The sequence below is a fragment of the Miscanthus floridulus genome, chromosome 15 (assembly GCF_019320115.1).
Source record: "Miscanthus floridulus cultivar M001 chromosome 15, ASM1932011v1, whole genome shotgun sequence".
In the NCBI taxonomy this organism is placed as follows: Eukaryota; Viridiplantae; Streptophyta; class Magnoliopsida; order Poales; family Poaceae; genus Miscanthus; species Miscanthus floridulus.
The window spans coordinates 27,633,811-27,647,329 of NC_089594.1; the positions used below are offsets into that span (position 1 = coordinate 27,633,811).

At 48.0% G+C, this 13,519-nt stretch overlaps 1 protein-coding gene across 2 annotated transcripts; it reads left to right on the forward strand.

The window, feature by feature from the left end:
- The first annotated feature begins 7,500 nt into the window (after positions 1-7,500).
- LOC136509061 (alpha-(1,4)-fucosyltransferase-like) lies at positions 7,501-12,172 on the forward strand. 2 transcript variants are annotated; one of them, XR_010772208.1, is made up of 5 exons: positions 7,501-8,241; positions 9,113-9,286; positions 9,811-10,387; positions 10,476-10,526; positions 12,039-12,172. XR_010772208.1 is itself a non-coding variant. In XM_066503864.1 (4 exons), the coding sequence occupies exons 1-3, from the start codon at positions 7,675-7,677 to the stop codon at positions 10,378-10,380; spliced, it is 1,311 nt and encodes a 436-aa protein (XP_066359961.1). In that variant the 5' UTR covers positions 7,501-7,674; the 3' UTR covers positions 10,381-10,387; positions 10,476-11,994. The 2 variants fall into 2 exon arrangements, 1 of the variants encoding a protein (XP_066359961.1); XM_066503864.1 differs by lacking the exon at positions 12,039-12,172 and having other exon boundaries at positions 10,476-11,994.
- The last annotated feature ends 1,347 nt before the right edge of the window (positions 12,173-13,519 follow it).

Genomic DNA, 13,519 nt, shown 5'->3' on the forward strand with positions numbered 1-13,519 from the left:
GATCCAAAGGGGGTGATGAAAGATGTCGCGAGCTGGTCGGACTCTCTCATCGTGATTTTATGGTAGCCAGAGTACACATCAAGGAAGTAGAGGATTTTGCACCCCGAGGTAGAGTCGACTATTTGGTCTATGCGCGGCAAAGGAAATAGATCCTTTGGGCATGCTTTGTTGAGACCTGTATAGTCCACACACATTCTCTATTTCCCTCTCTTCTTTCATATAAGAATAGGATTGGCTAACCACTCTGGGTGGTATACTTCCTTGATGAATCTGACGGCTGATAGTTTTGCTATCTCTTCACCGATGGCCCTACGCTTCTCCTCGTCGAAGCGACACAGGCGTTGCTTTACTGGCTTGGACCTAGATGGATCTTCAAGGTATGCTCGGCGACCTCTCTTGGAATGCCTGGCATATCTGAGGGTTTCCACACAAAGATATCTTTGTTGTCGGGGAGGAAGTTGACGAGCGCGCTTTCCTATTCGGAGAAAAGCATGGTACCGATGCGTACCATTTTACCCTTGGAGCTACTAGGATCTATGAGGACTTCCTTGAAGCCCTCTACTGATTTGAACGACCCTATTGATTTCTTCGCGTCGGGCGCTTCTTCGGAGACCTCCTCCTTGAGGGCTGCGAGTTCCCCGGAGGCGACGATTGTTGTGGCATGGCCACAACACTCAACCTCGCACTCGTAGGCACACTGGAAGGAGGTGTCGACAGTTGAAAGGTCCTTGTTTGGTTTTAGTAATTGAGTGACAACTTAGGTGGACTAATTGTGTTTATGTGAGATACATAGGTGATTAGTCCATAGGTACATGTGTGTGAACAACATATGCCATGAAGGTGAAAATGGCTTGGAGATGTTGCAAAGCTCACACATGTGATGATGAAGGAGCTTAAATGCACATGAGACATGACATTGAGTCATGTGATCAAGGTGGAGAAGATCAAGACAAGACTTGGCTTGATGGACCGGTTGCAAGCGTGAAGGGCAAGTCGAAGGCTTTGGAGTGATGGACCGCGTGGCGGTGAAGCTTGAGCAAGACTTGGTGCCGATGGACGATGGCAACGGCGAAGAGCAAGTAGAGTCAAGATCGATGAACCAATATGATCATATGATGATATGAAGTGGATCATATCATTGTTGATCGTGTTGGTGCATGTGTTGCATCAACATTGGAGGAGATGGAATGGAATGCGCAAGGCAAAGGTATAACCTAGGGCATTTCATTTCACCGGTCATAGGTGTGTAGAGAAGTTTATGACCAGGTTTAGGATAGATGGCCATACTATCAAGAGGGGCAAACTTGTTTGCATATCGGTCATCTAGTGCCACTCAAGTGATCTAACTTTGCATTGTCACTAGGATCGAGTGGCGTGGCAAGTTGAGTGGCTAACATCCTTTGAGAAATGATTGTGAAAATGCTAACACACATACACATGGTGGTGTACACTTGGTGGTGTTGCACATTTACAAAGGCGGTGGTGTTTGCAGGGTTGAGATGGGTTTGGGTCCCTCTCTATTCGACGCTTTCGGAAAAATGGAATGCCTATTTTCTATTGCGCCGGATGCAAATTCTGGTGGATAGCACATTGGTGCAAGGGTGAAGAAGTTAGAAGTGAAAACGAATTGGTCGCGAAGATGCTGGCGTCGGTCAACTGACCGGACGCTGGATCTGAATGCACCAGACGCTGGAAGGCTGTGTCCGGTCAGGCTGATGTACGGTGACGCAGTAACTGGAGTGTGACCGGACGCTGGCTGCGTCCGATCGTGTTCGACCGGACGCGTCCGGTCATGCTCGAGAGCTTACTAGAAATGACCGAACGCTGGGGGTTCAACGTCCAGTCAGTTGAGTGCTGCTGCGTCCAGTCAAGTCAAATGACCGTTGGAACCAGGACACGTGGTCGTCTGCGAGCGACCGGACGCTGAGGTCCAGTGTCCGGTCAACACGACCGGAGCGTCCGGTCGGCCCGACCATTGCCCAGTGAAGGGGTAACGGCTAGTTTAGCCCTTGGGGCTATAAATAGAAGTGGCCTTCGGCCATGGCTAGTGCTGAGCACCTTGGGGGACTTTGTGTCCATGCTTGAGAGTGCTTGGGAGCCCTCCATCACACATATACTTGATAGTGATCATTCGATTATGTGAGTGAGCGATTCTAGTGCGATTGCATCATGAGGTTGCATCGAGTGGCACTAGGTGATCGAGTTGCAAGCCGGTGGTGCTTGTTACTCTTGGAGGTTGCCACCTCCTAGATAGCTTGGTGGTGGTCTCCATCAAAGCGCGCAAGAAGCTTGTGCGGCGCTCCGGAGAAGTGCTTGTGAGGGGCATTGTGCTCGCCCCGCGGGAGTCGCGAAGAGCAACTCTAGTAAAGCGTGTCATTGAGCTACCCTCACTCAAGGGGTAGGTTCTTGTGGCGCCCGACGTGCGGGCTTAGCGGGTGATGCTAATTAGCCGCCGAACCACCAAGTGAGCGGTCGACACAACGGGGACTAGCGTGTTGGCAAACACATGAACCTCGGGAGAAAAATCATCATGTCAACCTTATTCTTCCCGTTGGTTTGCATCCCCGTTATACAAGCTTGCAATTACTTTTATACATATTAAGCTTGTGTAGTTGCTCTTGTAATTAGATAGCTTGTGTAGCTTGCTAATTACCTTCTTGCTTGTGTAGCATAGAAGTAGCTCCCTTACGTGGCTAATTTGGTTTTAGTAACCTTGTTAGTCACATTGCTTAGTTTGTGTAGCTAAGTATTTGCGCTCTCTAATTAGGCATTGGTTGTCTTGTTATTGAGCATTGCTAGTGAGTATCGTTAGCTTTGTGCTTTTGCTTACTAGCATGTGTAGGAGCTCCCTTGTTGCTTAAAGTACTAGTGGCATTGGTTTGTGTAACCATGCTCCTAGAATTGTTTAGAAGAGCTCTAGCTAGCCCGGCACCTTTGTTGCATAATTGTTATCTTTGCAAGGTGCTAGTGAACATATATAGTGGGGTATAGTCTTGGCTAAACCGATAGTTTTAATTCCGCATTTGTATCGGTTAGCCGACACGATTAAGTTTTAGAAAAGACTATTCACCCCCCCTCTAGTCGCCATCTCGACCCTTCAACAGTGATGACCCCATGGGGGCTTGTCATCTTTAGCTTGAGGTATGTATAGTTGGGGACGGCCATGAACTTCGCATAGCATGGACGTCCTAGGATGGCGTGGAAGGTTCTAGGGAACCCAACCATCTCGAAGGTGAGGGTCTTAGTCCTGTAATTGAACTGATCCTTGAAGGTGACGGACAAATCGATCTGCCCAGTGGCATGGCCTACTTCTCGGGCACAATGCTGTGGAAAGGCGCTCGGGATGGGTGGAGGTGTGTTCGATCGACGCCCATCTCATCGAATGTCTTGGCGTACATGATGTTGAGGCCGCTACCTCCGTCCATCAGTACTTTGGTGAGTCGCTTTGGGCCAACAATTGGGTTGACCATAATCGGATACCTCCTCAGGTATGGGACAATATCTGGATGGTCGGTCCGATTGAAGGTTATGGCGAATTCTGACCACCGGAGGAAGGTAGGTGTGGCCGGTTGGGCCATGTAGACTTTGCGGCGTGCGACCTTTTGATGGCGTTTGGAGTCATAGGCCGCTGATCCTCCAAAGATCATAAGGCAGCCATCCGACATTGGAAAGCCATCGTCCTTCTCCTCAGAGTCATCTACAGTGGGGGTAGGTTCCTTCCCCTGCTCCCCTTTGTTGGAGCCTCCGGATAAGAATCGCTGCATGAGGCTGCAATCCTTGAGTAGATGCATAACAGGAAAGGTGTGGTTCGGGCATGACCCCTCAAGTAATTTTTTGAAGTGGTTCGGAGTGCCCTCAGTAGGCTTTCGACCATCCTTGCGATCAGCAGCGGCCATGAGCGAGTCCTCGCACCGTTGCTTCTTATTCTTCCTTTTGGTGGAATGATTAGAGGTGCCTTCGCCGACACCCTCGTCCCGCCTTGCCTTGCCTTCAGGGCGATCGAAGATCGCTTCGACCGCCTCTTCTCTAGAGGCATGGCTAGTGGCGATGTCCAGGAGTTCCTTGGTGGTTCGCGGGCCCTTGTGTCCTAGCTTATGAACCAAGGACTCATAGGTCATCCCGGACAAGAAGGCTCCTATCACGTCAGCGTCGGTGATGTTAGGGAGCTCGTTGCATTGTCAGAAGAAGCACCAGATGTATGTGCCTTGGAAGTTTTCCACCGGCCTTCTAATGATAGTTCTTGAGGTCCCATGGGTTCCCAGGGTGTTTATATGTGCCCTAGAAGTTTTCCACAAAGATCTCCTTCAGATCCGCCCAACTCTGGATCGCGTTGGACGGCAGGTGTTCCAACCACGCTTGTGCCGAATTGGCCAAGAACAGTGGAAGGTTGCGGATAATGAAGTCGTCATTATCTGCACCACTAGCTTGATAGGTAAGCTGATAGTCTTCGAGCCAAAGTCCAGGGTTTGTCTCCCCAGAGTACTTAGGGATATTGGTAGGTGGTCGGTATCTTGGCGGGAAAGCAGCATTGAGGATGTGCTAGCCGAAGACCTGAGGGCCTAGCAGGCCAAGGCTCGAGCTCTGGTCCTCGCCGCTGTCGTAGCGTCTGCTGCGACGAGGATGATAACCGTAGCGGGCTCCTTCTCTTGGGTCGCTGTATGTGCGTCTGTGGGCGTCGAGGGTGTTGCGTGCGTTGCGGTTGCGGCTGAGACATTGATGTATTAGGATCACAGCGCACCGCCTGCCGCCCTGTGGTGCCTGGTGGACTGATGCGTCCCTAGCGGGACACACCAAGGGCGTGCGTTGGCTGGTGTTGAGCTCGTGTCGCCGAGACAATGAGCTTTCCGCCTGCTGCACCGCCGAACGCTTGAGCAGCGTGCGAATTTCACGGTGGGCCCGACGATCCTCGGGCATTATGGCCTCTAGAAGGCCATGGAGCAAGGCCGTTGCGGCAGCGATGTTCTGGCTTGCCCGAATAAAGTGAGGAAAGGTTTCATCATCGGCGATGATTCTTCGGTTCACATCACGGGCCACGGCGCGTGCGTGCCCACTGTCTCCGCGGCGTTCGATCTCCCGATCAACCTCCGCGTATTCCCGCACAAGCTATTGTCCGGCTTCGTCGATCTCCCGCTTCTAGGCTCTTAGCTGCTCCACCCCTACGTGAGGTGGGGTCGCTATCCCCCCTTCGGTTCCATCGGCGAGGTTGCCTGCTGGGGTAGCCTCATCTACGGAGATGCTTTCGACGTGTCCCTTGGGGTACCCACCATGAAACATTCCTAGGAGGGGTGGTGGCTCCCCCTGCTGGAGTCAGAGCCAGAATCTAACCCTGGCTCCTCCGCGAGGAGGTTGCGGAGGGATTCCGTGATGCTTTCGATCATCCCCATGAACTCGTTGTTCACGGGGGATGGGGTCGTGCGCTGTGCCACAAGGTGGCTAACAGTCGCCGTGGCGTTGCAGAGACTGAATGGAAGCGCTGTCGGGGCACTCTGTGCGGAATGTTTAGGAGAGAGGGTGAGGCAGCGTGGGTCCTCCCTGGACGGCCGGGGTCTAGGGGAGACACCGGGCTGGTGCTCAAGCCTCCTGTAGTTGAAGCCGATGGAGGGGAGAGATTGGATGGTGGCGTGGGCCAACGCCAACTCTCCTCCTACCGTGACGATGAAGTCTAGGTCACCGAAACACACGTGTGCGCCCGGAACCCAGCTGATTGTGTAGCTAGCCATCCGAGGCCTGTTTTGGAACGCGCAATGGCCCCTACCTGGCGCGCCAACTGTCGGTGTTTCAAACAAACACCAACTAGTAAATTTATATTTGTTGCGCGTTAGGCTCGGATGGTGCGCTAAAGGACACAAGATTTATACTGGTTTGGGCTAAATGTCCCTACGTCCAGTCTGCTGCTGCTCGTGTTATTAGCACTGAAAAAGGTTCATAGTAGGGGGTATAAACGGTCGAGAGAGGAACAAATCCTAAGTCTCTAATGGAAAGGTCGAAAGGATGCCAAGAGCATGGTTGCTGCTTGGCCGTATGTTGTGTGGAATCGATCCATCCTCCTTAGTGGGGTGCCCTGTCCCCCCTTTTATAGACCAGGAGGGAGCAGGGATTACAGATGGAAGAAAGAGAAAAAAACAAGAGGGCAGAGAAAGTCCTTTGAAGGAGCCGGGTCTTCCTTTCCCCCTGTGCCTGCCCTGCTAACATGGCAGACCGTGTTAGAAATGGCGTGTTTGCTGATCCTCATAGGGTCGTGCCCTAGCTTTATCCAATAAGTGGGTACGTCCCATCCTACACCGGCGGACGGTGCAGCATGTCAGGGAGCCGAGCTGTGACCCTGTGGGGAGAGCCGGGGAGGTGACCATACGTCCGTACTGTAGACGATGTGAGTTCTCTTTTGGATTGTAGTGGTTGTCGTATGCTTGTGTCAGGATCCGTGTTCGAGGGCTGATGGCGGCACCCACAACACTGTAAGACCGAAGTCGGCGCCTACAACACTGTTCGGGCTCTGCCACGCTTGGAAGGGCCTAAAGCGCCCGTCCCATCGTATCCTGATGGTACCTTCCTGCAGGCGCACAGGGCATGGTCCTCAGTATTGCGGTTGACTCGAGTGCCCTGTCGTACCTTGTCCTCGTCATCATGAAGAAGCAGATTGCAGTCGTCGGACGGGGCGGAGCCAGTCCTCAGACGTCGGGCGAGGCGGAGCCTGTCCTCAGACGTTGAGCGAGGCAGAGCTCGCCCTCGGACGTTGGGCGGGGCGGAGCCAACCCTTAGCCGTCGGGCGAGGCGGAGCCAGCCCTCAGCCGTCGGGCGAGGCGGAGTCTAGCCCTCAGGGGTCGGGCGAGGCGGAACCAATCTTCCGTCGTTCAGGTAAGAAGTGTAGTAGCGTTCTTGTCTGACCGGAAACGTTAACGTTCGATGGTTTATTAGTTCCACCTCATTGGGTATCCCGGTATTAGGTCTCCGACACAGTGAGACAACTCTCTTCACAGCATCAGCCCTGCCCTTCTGTATAATAAATATTTAGAACAAAAAAAACTTCTGTTTCAAACGTTTTAAATTATAAGACGTTCTTACTTTTTTTAAGATACACCGCTTACTTAAAAAAAATTACAACGACTTACAATTTAACGGAGATCGATTTGGTAATTCAATGTTATTTAGGTTTTGTTAAAAACCATGTAAGCCACGGAGCGAGTGCCGTGTCTTCTTTTCTTACAAAACATTGCGAACATGTTTGTTTGGCACTTTGGCTGTTTGCAAACTCTGTCTAGAAGAAATGACAAATGGACGCGAAAACCTGTACCCTACGTATACATCTTTAATTAGTCGCCATGGATTATTTTTATATCGGAATTCGGAAAGTCAAAGTCCGAGAAGAATAGTCAGCTCCTGAAATTAAAAGAAGAAGAAGAAGAATGGTCAGTTGGATACGATACGAGACGAGTACTGTATGTCCTACGATGGACGTCACGAGAAAAATGGTAAACAACGGCGCACCCCCGAAGACGAAACGGAAGTAGCCCCTCCCCTGGCAGTTTTGCAGACAAAGCCCCCCTTCTTCCGACTCCCCTCCTCCGTGTTCCGACCGATCGGCTGCCAGCCTCTCCTCTCCCCTCTCTCCGAGATCTCGCGCTCCGGCGAGCGGGCGCGGTGGAGGCACCTCGCTCGAAGGGTCGCGAAGTGGGGATGCTCTTCCGGAAGCGCATCAACTACGTGGCCCCGATGCTCGCGTCCGCCGCCATCTTGCTGCTCCTCCTCTCGGGCTACTTCGAGCTCCCGTCCATCTCCTCCACCTCGCTCTCCACCCCGGCGCCGCTCCTCGCGGCGCGCTTCCCCACCGCGCTCGACTCCGTCGGCTCCCGCGACCGGGACCCCTTCACCTCCCTCCTCGAGGCCTTCGCCTCCTGGGACGCCGCCGTCGGCTGCCCCCGCATCCGCGCCAAGCTCGCCGCCGCCGCCGGGCTGGGGCTGGACCTGCCGCCGCCGGGCGCCGGCGCTAACGACACCGCGGTGGACCCTGCGGCGGCGGCCGTCACCGGCGGCGCCGCGTGGCGGGGGGCGGCCGCCGGTAGGTGCGAGGACCTGGCGTCGCGCCACGTCGGCGTGCTCGTCAAGGGGTGGACGTGGGTCCCCGACGCGCTCGACGGCGTCTACACCTGCCGGTGCGGGGTCAGCTGCGTCTGGAGCAAGTCTGCCGCCGCCGTCGATCGCCCCGATGCGCTGCTCTTTGAGGGCGCCACGCCGCCGCCGCAGGTACCGGAGTTCTTTCCCTATTTTCTTGTCCTGGCAATATGAGAATATATCATTTGTTATGTTGTTGAAATGAGGCGTCAGCTGCGAGCTGGCTCTTTGCGACGAACTGATAGCCGGTAGATTTGGGGTACCTCAACACTTAGACAGATCGAATTGGTTATGAATTCAAATCCTTGTGCAGTAATGCTTGTGTGGTGGAATCAGAGAATTGGTATACCAAAAAAAAAATGATGAAAAAGTGGGTGGGTTGGGGGAGCATTTCTGTTTGGTGAATGAGGTAGGAGTATCTACCGAACGTGGATGGTACCTTCATTCAACTTTTTCAAAATGTTGGTTAGGTTACAAAATGTTTTCGAAATGTCATGTGTATGCTTGATAATACTATTCAGCAATTTTTTTTTGGAGCGGATATTAGGTTTCTTGTTGAAATGAGGGATGCATTCTTTATCCAAGTTCTCCTAAAGAACACTGAAGAAATTGCTTCCCATTGCCTCGGTTCATTAATGAAAAATTCTGAAGTCTGATTGTTAGTTGGGTCCTGTAACCTGTCTGTATAAAAATTCTGCGTTGGGAGGTTACTGTACTGTACATTGATTGCCTCCTTTTCCAATTGCACCTTACTTTGACTACTAGTGCTGAATGTTCTGTCAGTTAATTTGGCTGTTCTGATTGGTGATTTGATTTTGGTAGCTAAGCATTTGGTTAGTGGCATAGCTACGGCTTTGCAAACTTTGCCAGCTTTCATTGGACTTACCTACGAATCAAATACTTTCCTTCTTTTGAATAATAATGTTTTTTACTTCATTGTATTCTCAATTGATATTCTCTATATCCATTCTCACTTTCAAGTGTTCTGTAATATGTTTTGCAGAGAATGAAAGGTCTGCCTCTTCGTGTTTATCTGGATCTGGAGGCTAGTAGGAAGCCAACTGGTTTTGAGGACATTTTTATCGGTTACCATGCCAATGATGACTTGCAAGTAACATATGCTGGAAAATCATTTCACACCAGCCGTAGTTACCATATATCAACTGAAAAGAGAAATGTAAGTGTAAAATCTCAAATTATAAATTCCATAGCATAATATTATCAAGGCAACATTTTGCATGCCTGATCAATTAGATGATCTGTGCACTACCTAACTCCAACTATGTTTCTCTTAACATGAGTATGGCACATGATTCTATCATTCTATGGTTGCTTTCCGTCATTATTTGGAACAGAATTGATACAAAATGTAAAAGCCTGGCAGGATATTCTTACATGGCATACATAGTTTTAATTTATTCTTACCAGAGTGATCACAAGATAGGGAAATGCTTTGAGGGCAACTCAAGTTGTACTCAAATGGTTCTGCATGTAAAGAAGAGTGGTCACGTGCCATGATTAACAGTCCACAACATCAAACCTTTTCATTTGTGTATAATTTATGTTTGTGCTTTTAGAGATGAATTTGCGCATATCTTCTGCCCATATCGATGTTACGGTTTCAGCTATAGTAAGTTCTGCTGTAGTAATACTCACTTGTGCTGTTTTAACCTTAACTGCTGATTTCCTGTCTGGTACCAGGATGCACTTATTTACTGGTCATCTTCAAGGTGTCTTCCTCATAGAGATAAGCTTGCAAAAGACTTCCTCTCATTGGTGCCTCACCATTCCTTTGGAAGATGTTTGAACAATGTTGGTGGTCCTGACATGGCATTATCCATGTATCCAGTTTGTTCCACCAATGATAATGGCACACCACACTGGTGGGATCACCTGCATTGTGCGATGTCACATTACAAGTTTGTTCTTGCAATTGAGAACACCAAGACCGAAAGTTATGTGACCGAGAAGTTGTTCTATGCTTTGGAGGCTGGGTCAGTGCCAATATACTTTGGGGCACCCAATGTTTGGGATTTTGTTCCTCCTAATTCTATCATAGATGCCTCCAAATTCAGCTCACTCAAAGAACTGGCATCATATTTAAAAATGCTGGCAAATGACCCTGTAGCCTATGCTGAATACCATGCCTGGAGGCGTTGTGGTATATTGGGCAACTTTGGCAGGGCACGTGAGATGAGCCTCGACACACTGCCTTGTCGACTCTGTGAAGTAGTTAGTAAGAGAGGTGGTAAGAGCGCAGATGCATTGTGATTGATCGGTCAGTGTCCTGACTCCTGTCTTAGACCCTCGACTTGTACTTTACTGCTAACACTGTCTGATATAACCTTTTCTTTTCTTGATTCTAGGTGATTTTGTATGGCTTATATACCTTGATCCGGACATAATAGATGTAAATGGTATGTCGAAGAGCTCATGGTATTCAGTTCAGAAAAAAGTGCCTACTGCTTTTCATGTGGAGATCAAACACTCACATTGTCGAAAGAAATAGCGCAGTTATTTCTTTATTACTTTTTGACACCATCTCTCTTTTATCTTTTGAATTTAGAGGTGTGTACAGTTTTGGACTAGAGAGTTCATGTTTTTAAGTAGAAGAAAAGCATACAAATGGACTTTCCTGTTGTTGGTAACCATAAAACCATCTGTCATACATTAATACACATCCCTGAGGAAAATAATGGGTACAAAGAAATGATGCTATCTCAAAATTCTAGATGTTTCCCGTCCTATTGCATGTGTGAGCTCTGCACTTAAATTTGTGTAGATACCATGGCTGTCTATTTGTTCTTTGTAAGCTTTATTGCATTTTGCATAAGCACCATAACTATTAGTCAATTAGGTAACATGAAGTCTGGAATCTGGAGTTCTGGACATGCAAATTGTAGCAGTGTGAACCCCTTGTCAAACACTTAGGGCCCGTTTGGTTCCTTCCATTTGGGTTGAATTGGAATCTACTTCATGAACTAGGCTATTTGGCTTAGAATTTGATATTCCACCACTTTCCAATTTTGAAGTACAGACCTGTATCGAATTTATAGAGGGTAAAAAATGGAAAGAGAGATGGTAAGAAACGGAAAGTGAAATTCATCGACCCCTGTCACCCTATCACCTTTACTCTCTCTCGGGAGACTGGACACAAGAAAACTCAAAACAGGGTATCCTCACTGCTACCATCAAGCTTTCACAGGCGGCAACACTTCAATTAACATCTGAAATGGAATGTGATTCTTGATTCTTAAAGTAAAATTTGATTCCATGGAAACAAACAGGCCATTACAAGAATCTCCCATGTTATGACCGAAGCTTGAAACTAAAATATGGTCTGGGTCCTGTCTAGCTCAGCCACCTATTGTGTCTGGTTCTAGAGCAATCTTTAAAAAAATTGAAGGATGATATGCGCTACTCTAAACCTTACTGGACTGTTTAACTAAAATAGAATCTGTGTATATAACTACTCTCTCCGTTTTAAATTGTAAGTCGTTTTAGTTTTGTCATAAGTCAAACTTGTCTAACTTTGATAAAAACTTGGTCAAAGTTAGACAAGCTTGACTTAGGACAAAGTTGATTGTCTTGTTTCACTATGGCAAAGGGAAACAACATAGACAGAAGAGAAGTTCAGCATTAAAACATCGAGAGATTTTGATATTTGACACCCAATTTGTGAGACTTTCAAGATTTGACATCACATTGACATGTGGGTCGCTCACGAATTGGATGTCAGTTCCGAAGCCTCCAAATCGTTGCATTCATTGTGTTGGATGATATGGCATCTTCTATTTCTATCTTTCTTTTACGTGCTTTGCAGTGATTATTCTTAATCTCCAAAAATATTCATACCATGTGTTGTATATTGAACTGTCATTCAAAGTAGATTGCTGGAAGAATGGTGATTGAAGCTGCTATCTTTTCAGCTTGATAGGCCTTCTCTGTTAGTGTTCCATATGGGAACACTTCCCATCTTTGGTCCACAATGTCGTGCTGGCAGTAACTAGATGTGAGGTTTAATATTTGTCGAACATGATACCCAGCTTCTGCAACTAAAATTTTAGCATCATTCAAGCTTCAGCTGGTCGATGGTAAGTCAGGAGCAGCAGGGGGAATATGGATCAAGCGCCTGCAACATGACCTGTGTTGTGTGCCTGCTGGTGCGTGGTTGGTGTTGTAATGAGTTGTTGAATGCTGAATCATGTAATTGCTCTGCTTGTTATCTCATAGTTTCAGCTAATCCTCTCTACCTGTTGCCCTGCTCACTGGCTAGATGCACACAGACAGGGCCAGGTGAAGATGATTGCACACCTTCAGGTATGGTGAGAAGTTGATAGGGTCTTGTTCATTGCTTGTTTAGAATAATAATAGTAGAACAGATGATGAATTGATGTCTTTGAATTGTGTTGTGTTGCCGATGAATCTTTTTACCCAGATTGCAAATTGTCGAAATAATATGTTAACATCTTTCTCTCCGGATGATTTTCAGCTTGTTCGCTTGTTGGTTTCAGTCAGCTCAAATTAGCTAGCCAACAATATTTTTCTCTTACAATAAACTGGCCCAGAAACCAACCAGCGAACAGGCCGTCTAATAGAAATGTAGAATAATGCAGTAGTACCGTGGTAAGCTGCGGTGCGATGCCATTTTCTGGACTGAGAAAGTGGAAACAGAGGGAGTGTGTGAGTCACTGGTGCCAATGATTGATTGGACGGCTTGCCTTGTCTGCCTAAGGCCCGTTTAGATCCAAAAATTTTTGGATTTTGGTTCACTGTAGCATTTTGTTTGTATTTGGTAATTAGTGTCTAATTATAGACTAATTAGGTTTAAAAGTTTCGTCTCGCGATTTCTCGACCAACTGTGTAATTAGTTTTTTTTTCGTCTACATTTAGTACTCCATGTATGTGTCGCAAGATTCGATATGATGGTTACTGCGCAAAAATTTTTGGATTCTAAACAGGCCCTAAAACCTGACCGTTTCGTGAAAGACTGACCTCTTCCAGTTCGGTCAAGCCGATCACATGTGCCGGTTGGTGCATCATTTTCTTTTCCTCTGGCCTTAGCCGCCGTGCGACTGCCGGCGCTCGCTACCTGAGCTTGACCTCGTATATACTACTGGTTCGGAAAAAAAAGACGACGATTAGGATTTGATCCCACCGCCTAAGTAAAAAACAAGAGTTATTGCCAAAATAAACAACACTAACAAATAGAAAAATATTAAAAATATATAATTAAAAACTCAACGCATGAACTAAAAAGCAAAAGGCAAAGTCCACAGTAACAATGAGTGAACTTACTGTCCCCTGACAAAGCAAGACTGTTTTTGTGTTGGTGTACGTGTAGGCTAGAAGCATACGGCATCAGGTATACAAACTACAAAATGGAATGGAATGGAATGTCATTGAGAAT

Excerpts from the sequence above, each read along its gene's own strand:
- LOC136509061 (XM_066503864.1), top strand. The coding sequence starts at position 7,675 with ATGCTCTTCCGGAAGCGCATCAACTACGTGGCCCCGATGCTCGCGTCC. Across the intron at positions 8,242-9,112 it reads GCGCCACGCCGCCGCCGCAG|AGAATGAAAGGTCTGCCTCT; the intron begins GTACCGGAGTTC and ends TATGTTTTGCAG. Across the intron at positions 9,287-9,810 it reads TATCAACTGAAAAGAGAAAT|GATGCACTTATTTACTGGTC; the intron begins GTAAGTGTAAAA and ends GTCTGGTACCAG.